At 40.5% G+C, this 16,987-nt stretch overlaps 1 protein-coding gene across 1 annotated transcript in view; it reads left to right on the top strand.

The window, feature by feature from the left end:
* The window catches only part of CCDC12 (coiled-coil domain containing 12), a 79,393-nt gene extending 64,595 nt beyond the window's left edge, over nt 1-14,798 (top strand). The window contains exons 3-7 of the mRNA XM_036739301.1: nt 1,072-1,151; nt 3,601-3,662; nt 4,047-4,081; nt 11,837-11,913; nt 12,478-14,798. Of these exons, the coding sequence (XP_036595196.1) occupies nt 1,072-1,151; nt 3,601-3,662; nt 4,047-4,081; nt 11,837-11,913; nt 12,478-12,545 (322 nt within the window). The 3' untranslated portion in view covers nt 12,546-14,798. The remainder of the gene's footprint in view (nt 1-1,071; nt 1,152-3,600; nt 3,663-4,046; nt 4,082-11,836; nt 11,914-12,477) is intronic.
* The last annotated feature ends 2,189 nt before the right edge of the window (nt 14,799-16,987 follow it).

Below are 16,987 nucleotides of genomic sequence, written 5' to 3' on the forward strand. Positions count from 1 at the left end.
GAAGATCTTGCCCTGCCCTTAGCCTTGGAATACTCCAACCATCTGCTGCCTTCGTTCCTACTTATGTGCTGCCAAATGAAGCTGCAGAAGAAAATCACAAAACTGTGCTGCCTGGATTGCCTCCAAATTTATGTTATATAATTTCAACTGGACATTCACCGTGACAGGGCAATCCTTTTATGTCTCTTTAATTGATTCTCCATCCCATTCACAACACCTTTTCATTCTTCCTCAAACCTCCCATAGCTTTTCCTCTTCCCCACCCTCAAAGCTGAGAACATTGCCTCATGTTTTACTGAAAAAATTGAGAACATTTGCTAAAAGATCCTTCTCCTTTCCTCTCACCTCAGTCAGGTGTCTTCTGCCATGATCTCCTCCTTCACTCTTATCTCTTGTGAAGTTGTGGTCCTTGACAAGGTAAACCTCTCTATATGTATAAGTGAGCCCTTTCCATCTTGTCTTCTCCAGTAGATTACCCCCTCTATTATCCTTACTTTCTCACTTAGCTTCAGTTTCTTTCTGCTACCAGCTGCTTCCTTACTGCCTAAAAATATGCCTATGTCCCTTCACCCTGCCCAGATCCTCATTTAATCCATCCATCCCTACTAAGGTTCCATATTTCTCCTTTCAGTGGCTAAACTTGAGAAGGCCCTCTACAATAGATGCTTTTACTTTCTTCCTTCTCACCCTTTTAACTTTGTACAGTTTGAATTCTGCTCTTAACATTCAACTAAAACTCTTTCCAAAGTTAATAGTGGTTTCTTAATTGTCAGATCTAATGACCTTTTCTCAGTCCTCATCTTTCTTGACCTCTCTGCAACTTTTGATATCATTGACCACCTTCTTCTCCTTGCAGTTTTCTTCTCTTTACGTTTCACTGGCACTGCTCTTTTCCTGGAACTCCTCCTACCTATGTGATTGCTTTTTCTCTGTCTCTTTTGCTGACTCTTCATTGTGGTCATACCTCATAACTCTGGGTGTTTTCCAGGATTTTCGATTCCAGATTCTGGAGCTTTTATAAAAGAATACTAAATGTTTTAACATAGTCTTTCTTTGTGATTGATTCCACAGAGAACTCAAATTGCGGAACTATGTACCTGAGGATGAGGAGCTAAAGAAGAGGAAGGTACCTCAGGCCAAACCAGCCTCAGGTAGGGAGTTGGAGGTGAGGGATGAATGGTGTTGATAGGGAATAAAAAAGGTAGGGGAAAGGGGATAGCAACTCCACAATATTGTTGCAGTCTGTTTGGGGAAAGTTAATAGCCACAGATATTAAACTGTGCCTTTCCCATGCTCTTTTGTATTCTCATTGTTAACGTAGTACCTAGCATATAGTAGGTGTAGAATGAATGCTTATTGACTCACTGGCTTGAAAGATTTGATCTATTTGGGATTATGAGTAGGAGAAGGGGATCAAAATAGTCCCATGAACCACTAAAATTATTTAGCCAGAGCTAGATGGGAACAAGTTTTAGCAGGTCCCTTCCTTCTATTTCTTTCACTGTATTGATAACACTTTTTAAAAATGCACATTACAAATAATTTAATAGTAAAAATAGAGTTCCCAGTCTAATAAGAAGACAACATGCAAGCAACTGTGTACAACTAAGATATGTACAGGATAAATTAGAGATAATCCCAGAGAAGACACTAAGACTAAGGAAGACTGGGCAAGGTTTCTTACAGAAAGTGGGGACTTTGGTTAAGACTTAAAGGAAGCCAGGGGGTGGAGATGAGGGAGAGAGTTCCAGGTAGTGGGGTTCAGGTAGTCAGGAGATGCAGTATTATGCCGTCTGTTTTCTCAGCATCACTGTGCCACTGGCCAGTGAGTTTCCAATGCCACTGCAACCCCCTTTGGTCAACGCGTTCCTTCAAGCATTACTCCTAAGCATTGATCTTTGCAAACCTTAAAGAGCTATAGGTGACGATGAATGTGGTGATGACATTGACAGCAACAGGAACGGGAAGATACCTGGTGGGCAGAGATAAACTGTAGTGCATCATCGGGGATGGCATCAAAGAGTGTCATCAAAGCTGTCGTCCGTGAGCTCCATGACCATAAAGGAGGTGGCTGGCCATTTAGCAAGGATAATAATTGAATAGGCCATGTGGTGTAGGGTAGCCATATAATGTTTAAAGACATTTTGAGAGAGTGGCCCCCAACACATTGGGTAGACCTTTTTTATTCAGGCTATATGAAGAGACACAACAAAGCTTAATGCTGGAGGAATGGGTCTGGATGGGTTTCCATTTGTATTATTGTAGTGAGTGTCCACATTAATAAGGTCATGGATCCATTGAATTACCTGATGGTTACGTGAAACATCAGTTTTAGGATCTTAAAATTTAGAGTTTGAATGAACTTTCTCAATATTGGTTCTAAAGCTGGAATGTACTTTAAAAATCTTCTAGTGCAACCCCTTCATTAAATTTTTTAAAAATTCTGTATGTAAACACCAAAAAAGGGGTGCATTTCAGTATGCAGATTAGAACACGAGAAGGATTATATATAAACCATGAATATCTCATACCAGTGGCTTTTTTAAAAGTATCTTTTGTATAACAACTTTTGAAAGTATTTCAGTGGTCTTACTCCTTTTTTTTTTTGCATCACTATTGCTGTTCTTTCCCTGAATCTCCTATTTAAAAAAGAAAATGAAAAAAGAAAAAAAAATCCCCTTGTAATAAAAATAGTCATGGAAAACACATCCTTGTCCAAAAATGTATGTCTCCCTCCACAGCTTCTGCACCTCCCCCCACCCCCCATCCCCTCTCTGCCCATTGTCTTCTGACTGTTTTGTTTAGTTCTGGTGTGGAAAATGTCACTTAGCATAGTTTCTCATTGGATTTCTTGATCATCATTTGGTCTGCTGTGAGGCAGCCTTCTTGCCCAGCCTCCTCTTTCGTACATAAGGAAGCTAAGGCTCAGAGAGGTTGGGTGACATGCCCAAAGTTGCATAGTAAGAAGCCAAACTGAGATTCCAGTGAGTAAATGTTTACAGCCAATGGTATTTCCATTAACCATGCTTTCCCTGTCTATTTGAACCCTTGCCTTTACCACTCCTCCTTCCTGCTTCCCCTATTTTGCAGATGAAGATACTTGGGATGAAAGGTTACAGGACTTTGCCAAGTTCTTATAGGTAGGAAGTAGTAGAGCCGGGATTTGAATCCCTCTGACTCTGAATCTAGTGTTTTATTTAGTCGTCTGTGTGTTTCCTGGGGTTTAACTAGTCCTAGCTCCCATCTTGGAGCTGCTCTTCAGGTGCGTGTGCTCCGGAAAGGTTTAGAATCCAGTGCAGTCTAAGCTTGGGAGGAAGAAGAAGCTCTTGCTGGTGTGTGATACTGAAGCCCAGGGCAGGATGGTGAAACAAAACCCCCCAGTTGAGACAGATAACTTCCTTGGCACAGGATGCAGAGAAGATGATGTCGCCTGCCATGGCACACATGATAGCTAAAAATACAGTGGGAAGGCATGTTAATTGTTTGGGCCTGCTCATCACTGAGGCAGTTTCTTCCAGGGGCCTCTTCCTGTGTTGCCTGGCTCTGCCTTCCTGCCTGAGTCACTGCCTTAACCTTGTGTTGTTTTCTTGCTCCTTCTAGTGGAAGAGAAAGTAAAAGACCAGCTGGAAGCAGCGAAGCCAGAGCCCATTATTGAGGAAGTGGTATGTCTGTTAAATGATGACGTTTTTCTTCTCCCCCACCCCCTGACACCCCATCACAACAAGCCTTTGTCAGGGTTCCTATTTGAGCACTGAATAATTGTGTTAAACTGATAGAAATCCTGCTTTCTAGGGACTTAGTGTCTAGCACAGGCATAGTCACTATTCATCTACTTTTGTGAGCAAGCACAGCTCGTAAAGTATTTACAAAATTTATGCAATAGAGCAGTTGGTTATAATGATGAGGAAGTAGTTGGAGGGTGTCCCTTTCTGGACAGAATAAAATCCGTGGGAAACCATATAGATTTCCTTCCCTTGACTAGTGTGCCTCTGTGTTCTCTTTCTGTGGGCTCTGGTTCTGTTGACATTATGTTTCTTTTCCCCTAGGATTTGGCCAACCTTGCCCCCAGAAAGCCAGATTGGTAAGTGTCGTTGCCCGTAGACATTTTCTTCTTGATATAAAGAGCCCCTTTACCGAGGCATTCCCATGGTTCTTTACATTTGACAAAGTGCTTCTCTTATGTAGTCCTATGAACAGGAAGAATTTTACAGATGAAGAAACAAAGATTTAGCAAGGTGAAATTGGCCCATTAGTTGTACCAGTTATTAAGGGTGAGAGCCAGGATTTGAACCCAGGTCTCCTCTTTCCAAGTCTAGCATTTTTTCCACTGTACTAGCCCAATCAGGTTTGTCCCTTCCATGCTAGTTTTCATTTTGATGATTTGACTTGATGTAATACCTTTGCCAAAAGTATGGTTGAAGTTGACTTCCATTTTTCTCCATGAGTTCAGTGTAGCTAAAATTCTGGGTACCTTGGCATAAAAGACAGGCAGATCTGTGAAGTATTCTCAGAAACTTAGGAGTAGCGTCCGAAAGCTCCTCTAGTCACTCCCAACCATTCCCTTTGTGGACCCCCCCCCCCTCTCCTAGCTGCCTGAAAGTTGAATTGCAATAATAATAGAAGGAAAAATAGTTCCAGTTTCTTTTATCTCCTGAACAGACAGGTCTTCTTTTCATGGCTGCTTTAGCCAGTTCTCAGGGTGAGGATGTCTGCCAGAACAGATTCAGGCAGAGCCTTTCTGGTCTGCCTCCTGTTTCCCCACCCATTCTGGAATGGAACAGAGTGGGCCTTTTTCTCATTATGGAAGACTTTGTAAAGCTCTCGATGTCAGACAGCTCAAGTATGCTTTAAACATTCTCTTAAGACAAAGTGGAAGGAAAAAGATCTTAAGGCCAGCTGCCACCCACCAGAGGCTATGATAACCAGATTCTGAAGAAGGTCCTTGAAAGCCCAGAATATCTTCTTCAAAGAGGCCTGGCTAGGGAGATGTCTAGTGTGAAGGAAGACAAGAAGAGCCAAGACTAAGTCCTGATCCCTTTGTTAATTGAGCGCAGAAAGGGTGAAATAGGACCTGAGGTTTGCCTGCCTGTGGTCCAGTCTTGTAAGAGAAATTCCTTAAAATTTATTTTCAGAAATGGGGTAGTTTTTTAGTTTTTGAAAGCTTTTGTATTTATAAGGTAATTTTTTGGGGGGATAGCTCAAAGCAGTTTTCCATGTTATCTCATTTGTTCTCATCATATCTCTATAGAGTACAGAAGAACAGGACTTATTCTTCCTACTTTATAGCTAGTGAGATTTCAGATGTAGACAAGTGAGATCCTACCTGGACTTTGAGCTCAGCTCTTTGGCCTGTATATTCTGCTGCTGCCTGGAGTCTGAAGCCATTCCTCAGGAATGGACACAGTTAGCTGTTGTTTATCTTTTCTTAGTTGTTCATAGGCCTGGGAATAGTTCCCTGCTTCCAGCAAATCCGTCCTCTTGGAAGAGGAGGAATGAGTTAGGTTAGGACAGCAGGGCATGGGATGAGTTACAAAATGCTCTAGTTTGTTTTTTGTGTATATGTGCATGTGGCTTAGCCATGTGTTTTTGACTTTGGAGTGAAACAGGTTGCTGCAGCTCCTGGTCTGTCTTTGTGTTTTGAAAGAAGTTCCTGGAGGTCTTGTGCTCCACCTACCACCCAGTGACAATTGCCCAAGTCAAAAAAATACTCTTGGTTACTGGATAGCCAGTGCCAACTAATAGTAATAGAAGGAGTGCTAGGTTTGTAGTTAGAAGACTTGAGTTTGGCTCTTGGCTCTGCTACTTACCAGTTTTATGTTCTTGAACAAATTACTTCTCCCCTCTCTATAAAATAAGAGGGTTGGATTATACAATCTCAGGGGCCGTTCCAATTCTCTCTGTTGATGACAGACTATAGAACTTTATAGATAGACCGTAAAGTTTATAGTTTGGAGACAGTCCTAGACTCACTCAGGAGCATTTGACCTAGCTGTCCACCCAGGAAGAAACAGTTTGGAGAATGCCTCATGTTCAGACTATAAGAGACAGGGCCCATACAGCTGGTCCATTGCTAGCAACAACAGCTGATCACATATAGAGCACCTTCAAGTGGGCAAGGCCTTGATGTCCATTATCTCCTTTGAGCCTCATTACAGTCCTGTGGCGTAGAAGTTGCAGGTGTTGTTATCCACATTTTGCCTATGAGGAAACTGAGGCCCAGAGAGGTCACGTAGACCGTAAGTAGCAGAGCTTGGATTTAAACCCAAGCTTCTGACTGCAAACCTAGTGTGTTTTTTTCTATGTTGCACAACCTTTACTTTGTCTGCGTGCATGTGTGTGAATTGCAGGACGAGATTTCACATATATTTGATCCTATGATGGTTAGAAAATGGTACTATTGCTTGATGGATAAACATTGATCAAATTCTCTTTGCATGTCTGTGCCCTATTCTATCTGCTTAATTGATAGAGGAAGCACAGAGTTCCCAATTTGAGAGAAGCTGGCCAGATCCCTATCCTTAAGGAGTTCTTGGTCTGATCTGGGTGAGGCATATATGAAAAATGCTTAAACTGGATGAGAGACATGCGCAAATACAGTAAGGAATATAGCATAAGTGCTCAGGGTTTGCTGGAGTAATTAGAGATGGGTAGGATTAGCCTAAGAAGACTTCCTGGAGGCACTGAGTTTGCAACAGACTTTTGAAGATAAATGCAGGCAAAGACACAGAAAGCTCTATGTCTGTTAATAAACACAGGAGATAAATTATTCATAATGCATGTGGTGGGGCAATTATGTATAGTGAGAATTGAATGCAAAGGTGATAATTAATAGACTCTGCATCTTTTCTGCTTAGCTGGCATTTGTGTCACAGGCACAAGTCTTGTCCCAAGTGGTTATGAGAAATGCTCCGGGGCACTTGTCGTTTGGTTTCTCCAGAGAAAGGGCTGTCCAGGCGAGGGCCCAGAGCCATCTCACAGTGCAGTATGAGGTGTTGCCTTTGTGGCACATCTTTCTCTTGTAGTGGGCAGAAGTCATGTGCTCAACAGCTTGTTGGACCACGTGTCCTCCCACACCCCAACAAAGGGGTCTGTCTTCTCCACACTAGTGTTGTTGTATCATCACCTCATCTCAAAGGCTTCTTTTCTAGTCAAGGGCTATGCTGTGTTTTCTTGTGGATAGTTTTTTATTTTTTTTTAAATTTTTTTATATTTTTTATATATTTTTTTATTTTTTTATTTTTAGTTTACCACACACGGTTCTACATAATTTTGAGTTCCAGATTTTCTCCCCTCCCTCCCCCCTCCCTCCCCAAGATGGCATGGAATCTCATATAACTACCATGTATAACTTCTCATTGAATTAATTTATACATTAGTCAAGTTGTGGAGAAGAATTATGACCAATGGAATGAATCATGAGAGAGAAGAGACTGAACCAAAAAACAACAAAAAAAAAACCCAAAAACAAAAACAAAAGAGAAGAAAAAAGGCGAGCATGTAGTGTGCCTCAATCTGCATTCAAACTTCACAGTTCTTTCTCTGGATGAAGATAGCATTCTCCATCGTGAGTCCCCTGGAGTTGTCCTTGCACCTTACGTTGCTGAGAAGAGCGAAGTATGTCAGGGTTGGTTCTCACGGAATCCATATATCTGTGGTTGTGTACAATGTTCTCCTGGCTCTGCTCCGCTCACTCAGCATTATGTCGTGTAGGTTTTTCCAGGTTGTTACGAAGTCCGTATCATCCCCATTTCTTATGGCACAATAGTATTCCATTACCTTCATATACCACAGCTTGTTCAGCCATTCCCCAATTGATGGGCATCCCTTTGATTTCCAATTCTTGGCTACCACAAAAAGAGCCGCTACAAATATCTTTGTACATATGGGTCCCTTCCCCTCTTGTGTGATTTCTTTGGGATACAACCCTAGAAGTGGTATTGCTGGGTCAAAGGGTATGAACATTCCTGTGGCTCTTTGGGCATAGTTCCAAATTATTCTCCAAAATGGCTGGATCATCTCACAACTCCACCAGCAATGTAACAATGTTCCAATTTTCCTACATCCTCTCCAGCATTTATCATCCTCCTGCTTTGTTATTTTAGCCAATCTTACAGGAGAGATGTGGTATCTAAGAGTTGTTTTGATTTGCATTTCTCTAATCAGTAGTGATCCAGAGCATTTTTTCATATGCCTATAGATAGCTTTAATTTCTTCCTCTGAAAACTGCCTGTTCATATCCCTTGACCATTTCTCAATTGGGGAATGGCTTGTATTCCTATATATTTAGCTCAATTCCCTGTATATTTTAGAAATGAGGCCTTTATCAGAGATACTAGTTGTAAAGATTTTCTCCCAATTTTCTGCTTCCCTCCTAATTTTTGTTGCATTGGCTTTTTTTGTACAAAAACATTTCATTTTGACGTAATCAAAATAATCCATTTTGCATTTTGTAATGCACTCTATCTCTTGTTGGGTCATGAATTCTTTACTTTTCCATAAATCTGATAAGTAAACTATTCCTTGCTTTCCCAAATTACTTATAGTATCAGCTTTTACTCCTAAATCATGAACCCATTTTGACTTTATTTTGGTATATGGTGTAAGATATTGGTCTATGCCCAGTTTCTGCCCTACCATTTTCCAATTTTCCCGACAGTTTTTGTGAAATAGTGAATTATTAGCCCAGAAGCTGGCCTCTTTGGGTTTATCAAAGAGTAGATTGCTAAACTTGTTGATTTCTCCTTCTTGTGTACCTATCCTATTCCACTGATCCACACCCCTGTTTCTTAACCAGTACCAGGCAGTTTTGATGACTGCTGCTCTGTAGTACAGTTTAATATCTGGTATGGCTAGGCCTCCTTCTCTAGCATTTCTTTTCATTAATACCCTAGTATTCTAGACCTCTTATTTTTCCAGATGAATTTTGTTATTATTTTGTCCAGCTCAGTAAAATAATTTTTTGGTAGTTCGATTGGTATGGCACTGAATAGATAGATTAATTTAGGTAAAATTGTCATTTTTATTATATTAGCTCGGCCTAACCATGAGCAACTGATATTTTTCCATTTATTTAGATCTGATTTTATTCGCGTGAAAAGTGTGTGATAGTTATGTTCATATAGGCCCTGGGTTTGTCTTGGCAAATAGACTCCCAAATATTTTATAGTGTCTACAGTAACTTTGAATGGAATTTCTCTTTCTATCTCTTGCTGTTGGGCTTTGTCAGTAATGTATAGGAATGCTGAGGATTTATGTGGGTTTATTTTATATCCTGCAACTTTGCTAAAGTTGTTTATTATTTCAAGTAGTTTTTTACTTGATTCTCTAGGATTCTCTAAGTAAATCATCATATCATCTGCAAAAAGTGATAATTTAGTTTCTTCTTTTCCTATTCTAATTCCTTCAATTTCTTTTTCTTCTCTTAATGCTACAGCTAACGTTTCTAGTACCAAATTGAATAATAGGGGTGATAATGGACATCCTTGTTTCACCCCTGATCTTATTGGGAATGCATCTAGCTTATTTCTTGTGGATAGTTTTAATTGATTTCTAGCTGGGAGAAAATTACTTTGCCAACCCTAATTCTCCACTTCTGGTCTTTGCCTCTTTGAATCCTTTCTGACAGTCATTTAGAAGCCAGCTGAAATACCATCTATTCCATGAAGTCTTCTTATTCCCCCAGCTGAAAATAACCTTTAGCTCTGAACTCTTAGAGTACCATTTCTCTCTCTGCTATTCTTATATCCTCAGCATATTGCATTTTGTTTTAACCTGGTTTACATGGTTGACTATAGGCCTACTGAAGGAATGAATGAAGCCATAACAGGCTTAAAGGCCGTTTTGGTTTGACTCAGAGTAAAAGGTTCCTTAGATCACCTTCCCCCAACATTTCTTACTGTTGCACGTGGGAACAACCCCACCATGAGGTAGTTGTTGGTACAGCAGATAGAGCGTGGGCCGGGAAGTCAGATTGGGCTTCAGACCTTTATTAGCAATGTAACCCTGGGTACATCACTTAATTTCTCTCTGCCTCATTTTCTTCAACTGTAAAATGGGAGTAATGATAACGCCCACCTCCCAGGATTGTTAGGAAGATCAAAGAGCTTATCACAGTGCCCAGGCGCATAGTAGGTGCTTAATACATTCTTATTCTCCTCCTCACCATAATTAATGAAGAGGACCTTGTTTGTGAGGAAACCACTTTTTTTTTATTATACTATGTTGATTCATTCTACAAGCCAGGGAATATGTGCTGTTAGAGTATACACTAGGATTGCTAAAGACATTTGACTTTGGAAAAAGGCTGTTGGAGTAGCACAGCTTAGAGATAACCCTTTATTATTTTTATTTTAATGTGAATTAATTTTAGAATATTTTTTGAGAACAGATTTTAGAAAAGAGGGAATGTCTTAAGACTAACAAATAATCCTGTTACATGCCCCTTTACATTTATAGAGCACTTAACTTTCAACAGTCTGTGAGGTAAAAGTGGGATGAGTACTGTCCTGTGGAACAGTAAGATACATTCCTTGAAGACCTTAGTTTATCAATCATTCTTCCCCTCTCCTACTTCCCCCCATCTTTTTTTCTCCACTCCTCTTCCATCAGATCTTTTTCTGCACTTGTTCCTTCTAGCTATAAACATGCTCAAATGACCCCTATTTAAGACAGATATTTTTCTTCTGGAAAGCTTTCCACACTTAGTTGTCTCTACTAATTATTTACTCAACTTTACTGGATCTGTGATCTTGATGAGGGTACCCCCTCCATTGGTTCAGATTGTAACCCATTTATTGCAGCTCATCCTGTGCTTCCTCTCCATCCATGTTTGTCCTTCCATGAATTCTTCAAAGGTTCCATCAGTGTATACAGGCTTTTCTCTGCATCTTTTGACAGTAGTGCCCAGGGCTTTTCACTGGTTACCCATTACTCTCCATCATGACTTCTTTCCATGTCAGGCATTTCTTTGATCATATATTTAATGTTGCTTCTCCTGTTGTTTCTTGGCAGTAGGCTTTAGAATACTCATATCTACTGGAAATATGTTCACTGCCCTTTGAGTGACCTTCAACTTTTAATTCTTTGGACACTCCATGTTCCCTAGTCATAGAATCTCTGTGAAAATATTGGTGTTATGAAAGTAAACCTTTGTTTCAAGGAGGTAATGTTCACTTAAAGCATTGTGAAATTTCCCAAGTCTAGTTTAACCCAAAGTGCTATGTTAGCTGTTATTCTCCTCCTCTTCATTCATGGGCCTAGTTCATTGTCCATCTGCAGGATCTGCTCAAGTGACATATTTTGAGAAATAGCATGGCACAGCAGCTGGAATTCTAGACTTGGAGTCAAGAATACCCACATTTAGCACTGCTTTTCCCTGCCTTTGTATGTTTGTTCATGCTGTCTCCTCTGCTTGGAAATGCCCCTTCCCAGTCCTGGTCTATTGAAATACCCTCTATCTTTTGTGGTTTGGTTCAGGTTTAAAATAGTTTAAACAATTTCCCTCCTCATATCTATCACGGAACTTAGCATGTATTTTTCTTATGTGTTATAGCCTGAGTTGTAGTATAGTCAATTTTGTATGATTATCATCTCTGCTAGATTACAAATAAAAGTTCTTTGAAGCCCTGGGCATTATCCTCATTTATGTCCTTTTTACAGAGTACAAGTTTATTAGATACTGAATTTCAGTGAGTTAAGCTACCTTATAATTTTGCCTTTGGTCTGACTGGAAGACACTCAGTTACTGTCATAGATACAAACCTCCTTAACTCTCCTTTGAAGAAAACATGTTCCTGTGTGAAAATAATCTGTCCCCATTCTTTTTTCTCATTTCTAGGGACTTAAAGAGAGATGTGGCTAAGAAATTGGAAAAGCTAGAGAAGAGGACACAGAGAGCCATTGCTGAGCTAATCCGTAAGCTTACTTACCTCGGGCATAGGTTTCAACCAGTGTAACGTCAGAAGCAAGTTAAAGAAGCATTAGCTTTGCACTGAGTCCAAGACAAATTCTAGAGCATGTCATCTTGGCTCCTTAAGATCTACTCTGTGATGATGCCCTCTTCCTATGTTTCAGCAACCATTTTGGAGCTGGCATTGATTAGGATCATAGATTTAGAGCTGAGGGACCTTTTATCTATACCTCATGTTTTGAAGCCCAAAGTTAATCCACGTGTCCTAAGTAACATGGCTAAATGGCCAGGATCAAACCTGGAGTTCTTTGATTCCATTTGGGGAATTTTCTCACTGAATTAGTTTCTCATGACCCTGGTGGTGTGGCATCCAACCTTTAAGCCTGGAGTAGAGTATGCCCTGTACCCTCCTACTCTCAGAGCCCTTCCCTTTGAATATATTTGGCTTTGGACAGGGACTTTTAGACTGATTCAGCCCAGAATGGACTCATTAATGAGTCCATTAAGCCAAAGTGCCATCCTTGAAGCCCTGGTTTTATAGCCCTTCTGAACTGTCTTTTTCCTTGTAGGAGAAAGACTTAGAGGCCAAGAAGATGACCTGGAATCTGCAAAGCCAGAAGAGAGTGACTCAGATTAAAACAGCTTCTCCCTTGGCCACACAAGATGGCAGTGTGGACTGATCCTTTTAGGCCAGGGAAAAGGCCCACTCTCCATCTTGGTCCCCGGAGTGACCGCCACTATGGTACTTTATTGCCCATCTTAGAGTACATTTTAGAGGTGTGACTTGAATATGTCTGGTCTATGATTACCTCAATCTAAACTTAAAAAAAAAGCCTTAACATAATGCATCAGTGAGAACTTCTCTGCTGTTGTCATCATATTAACATTTTCTACCAATTCACATATAGCATATTCCATTTTTATTTTACTTTTTAAAAAAATCTCAGTTTATTATTTATTTTTAACATTCTTTTACAATTTTGAGTTCCAAATTTTCTCCCTCCCTCTCATCCCCTTTCACACCCACTGAGAAGGCAAGGAGTGATATCAATTACACATGTGAAATCATGCAAAACATTTCTATATTAGCATTTTTTTAAAGTAAGAAAAATAGAGAAAGTGAGAAAATTACACTTCAGTTAGCATTCAGAGTTCCATGATGGCATATTCCAAATAGGTAACTTCTGTCTTGACTGACAGCAACAGGCCTCTGTGATAAACTGTCAGTCAAATTGATCTGGCCAGTTGGCAACCTGATTCTGGGCAGATGGGGGCAATGGTAAGGCAGGAAGCCACATTGCTGTGTGTAATATGTATATGTGTATAGATGTATATATTTTGGACTTTTTCCATTTTTTAGAAATAAAGACAGACCCAAGTGTGTGAATGAGACTGAAATGCTTGTCATGATCCAGTAAAAGAGGGAGTATGTGATCCCCTTATATGCCCTTGTGACCTATATTAATATTATTTCATCTGATCATGAATGGAAAAGGGTTGGAATAATCTTGATGTGGGCTATAGTTTTGTCTAAACCAGGGGAATGATAATTGTTGAAAAACTAGGTCAGTGAGAAGGGGAGTGCAGTTCAGGTGGGGGCAGGCACTTCTGAATTTGTAATATGTTATACCTTCCAGCTCGGGGAGCAAAGGCAGCAGAATAAGCCCAAAGGAAAAGTCCCAATGGAAACTCCAGGGAGCACCGTTCTCAGGGCATATTAGACCCATAGAAGTGTTCTTGTGGAGTGGGGAGAACTGCTCTGTGTTAAGCAGTTCCAGGCAGATCTGAAGGGTCCAAAGAGGGAGAGGACAAACAGTGGAAAAACAGCTGACCTTAAAATAAAGTGGATAGGAAGCCATGGCTACCAGTCCTGAAGCTGGCGAGCCCTTGCTTTGCGTCCACCCCAAATCTGGCTCAGGTAACTCCATTAGGCAACAGCTGAGGAACAATAAATGCTAGTAATTGTGAGTTGTTGAATTGAACCAGAGCAGCCAGCAAACATCACATCAAATACTGATTTAGTGCTTCCCAAATAGCCATCCACCAGGACCTAGCCAGCAAGAGAATCTCTCATCATTTCTGCCTCCATAAAAAGGACCCACATCCTTCTCTTCCTGCCTTTCTACCTCTTACTCAGGAAGCAGTAAATCAATGTTCTTGCTACTAGAAATGTTACGATAATTTACTGCCCTAGAGCTCCACTCATGTCCCTGTGCCCCTGGCTCAGAGCACCCTTTCCTGCCTCTATTTGCCAGGATGTGTTGTCTGCTCCTACTACAGTGTCGCTTGAGGGCAGAGACTCTCCCTTTTATATTTGTGTCCACAATCCCTGGCACCAAATAGACATTTAATAAATACTTGTTGATTGATTAGTCCTTTGTCTAAAGGACTGTGCTGGACCTTTGGAGAGATAGTTGAGCTAAAACAATTTCTGTCTTATGAAGCTTATAGTTTAATAGGGGAACTAAGTAATTACAGTGTGTAACATCAGTGTGGTACGTAGTGGTGCTTGATAAAAGCTTGTTGACTGTTGACAACATTACATAGATAAAAAGACAAAACCAGATATATGTGAAGTCCAAGGGGTGGTGCCTATAACTGATCAGTTAAGGCAGAACTGCTTCCCTGAATCCGGGTTCCTTGCCACTTCATTCCCAGGAAACCATGGCAGTGTCCTCAGGCCTTCCCTTGCCAGCCTCCCTCACCTGGTCCAGATACTGAATTACAGGCAGTGTATTACAGGGGAATGAATGCTTGCATGGTGCTCAAGTTAAAATCTTCACTTGGTCACTATCTGGATGACTTTGAGTAAGTTGTTTAGTTTTTCTGGGCTTCTCTTTATTCCTCTGTAAAATGAAGAATTAGATGGCCTCCATTCTGGGCCACTAGGTGGCGACTAGAGTGCTGGGCCTGTAGTCCAGGAGACTCTTTCTGAGCTCAAATCTGACCTCAGACACTTACTGGCTATGTGACCCTGGGCATGTCATTTAACCTCTGTTTGCCTTAATCACACTGGAGAAGGAAATGGCAAACCACTCCAGTACCTTTGCCAAGAAATCCCCACATGAAGTCATGAAGAGTCAGATACAACTGAAAAATGACTAAACAGCAAAGCCCCTTCTGGGTCTAAATGTATGATTTTGTGATCTGCTCTCAGTCTACATAGGTCCTGTCATTTGTCAATAGAGCAAGGGAATGCTCAGGGAATTCGGGGCATGGTAATAGGACAGTCAGGAATACAGCAGGGTTGAAAGAGAGAAGGCCTACTGGATCTCCTTCCTGTTTATAAGGAATAACCTAGGACTGTGCAGGATTGCTCAAATCTGAGATCCAGTAAGGAGGCAGACAGCAAATATTGGACCTTTCTCCTTTTTCATTGACGTGAGGTGGGTGATGCATCCATCTCCATCCTCCCCTGTAGGGCTGGGCATCGAAGGCCCTAAACTCCTTTCTTCATGTGTCTTTTAGCTAGTGACAGAAGTCTTTCTATGGCTATGCTACCTATTAACAGGCAGCTAAATGCTTTCTCTTTAGGTCAAATACTGCTTTCTTCTAGTCAGCCCAGTTTGACCAGGAAGAAATCATTATATAGAACCCTTTAACTGGCCCTTTGGTAACTAAGGTGCCATTCTAGGGGACTTGCAAAATTGAACATTGATTCAGTTGAAAATAGACAATTTACTTACTAAAGCTTTAGCCTCCATCAATCAATGGACTCTAATTGTCTACCAGCTATCACATAGGGCTCCTCAGGCTGTAAAGATTTGGAACCTTTGGGTCTAGAGTAGGCCAAAAAGAAACATGAAAGTGGATCCAGCCAGGCTCAAGGAGAGTTGTCAAGTCTTCCATTGGTTCATGGATTTAGAGCTGAAGGGGACCTCAAGAGTTCATCTAGGCCCAGTAGTTCTCAAACTTTTTGGTTTCAGGACTCCTTTACAATCTTAAAAATTGTTGAGGACCTCAAAGTACTTTTGGTTATGTGGGTTATAGCTGTCAAAATTTACTGTATTAGAAACCAAAACAAAGTTTGCAATTATTAATTCATTTAAAAATAATAAACCCATTTTGTATTATTAACTTTTTTGTGTGATAAAGATTTTTCCAAAACAAAAAAAAATTAATGAGAAGTGACATTGATCTACATATTTTTGCAAATCTCTTTAATGCTTAGCTTAATAGAAGACAGCTGAATTCTGATTTCTGCTTTTTTTTTTTTTTGGAGGGTGGGGTGGGGGTAGGGAGGCAATTAGGCTTAAGTGACTCTAGGATCACACAGCTAGTGAGTGAGTATCCCAGGCCAAATTTGAACTCAGGTCCTCCTTGCTACAGGGAGGGTGATTTATCCACCTCCCCACCTAGTTGCTTCTTACATCTGCTTCTTCATTCTGTTGTGATCGGTTGTTTTGGTAGATGTATATGAAGAAAAACTGACAGCACATGGTTATAATTGGAAAAGGGAGGAACATTTTAATAGGCAGATAACATCTAAATTTTATTATGAAAATAGGGTTGTTGGGGTTTTTTTAACCCTCACAGACACTGTGAAAAGTCTATGGACCATAATTTGACAACTGATCTGGTCCAGTCTTCTCATTTTATAGATTAGGAAACTGAGTTCCTAAGAGGCTAATTTACTGGCCTAAAATCACAGTGGTTGTAAGTAGCAAAGTCGTGTTCAATGCTGACTTTTCTGACTCCAAATTCTGCTTTCTACTGCACTGCATTGTGATCAGATTACAAAAGGTTTGATAAGGTTTCTCTTTACCACTTCCTGTTGCTTTTTGAGGTGATACTGTTCACACTGTACCAGGGTCTTTTGTAAAAATTCTGCGGATGACTTGCTGTTCTAAAATGTTGTTTCCCTTGGCCATCATTCTCTGCTTGGCAAACAGAATAAGTCTTGGCTGAGGTGGTTTCTAGATTGTCTTGGCTTCCATATTGTAGTGATTGCTCTAAGTTGGTTAAAATTTCATATGAACTAATTAAAGCCAATGTCCATTTCTTTTTTCATTTCCAATATTTAAATAGGTCAGATTGGAACTAATTTAGTTGCATACACTATTTTCTTCTGATCTTTAT

This window comes from Trichosurus vulpecula, chromosome 9 (genome assembly GCF_011100635.1).
Source record: "Trichosurus vulpecula isolate mTriVul1 chromosome 9, mTriVul1.pri, whole genome shotgun sequence".
Classification (NCBI taxonomy): Eukaryota; Metazoa; Chordata; class Mammalia; order Diprotodontia; family Phalangeridae; genus Trichosurus; species Trichosurus vulpecula.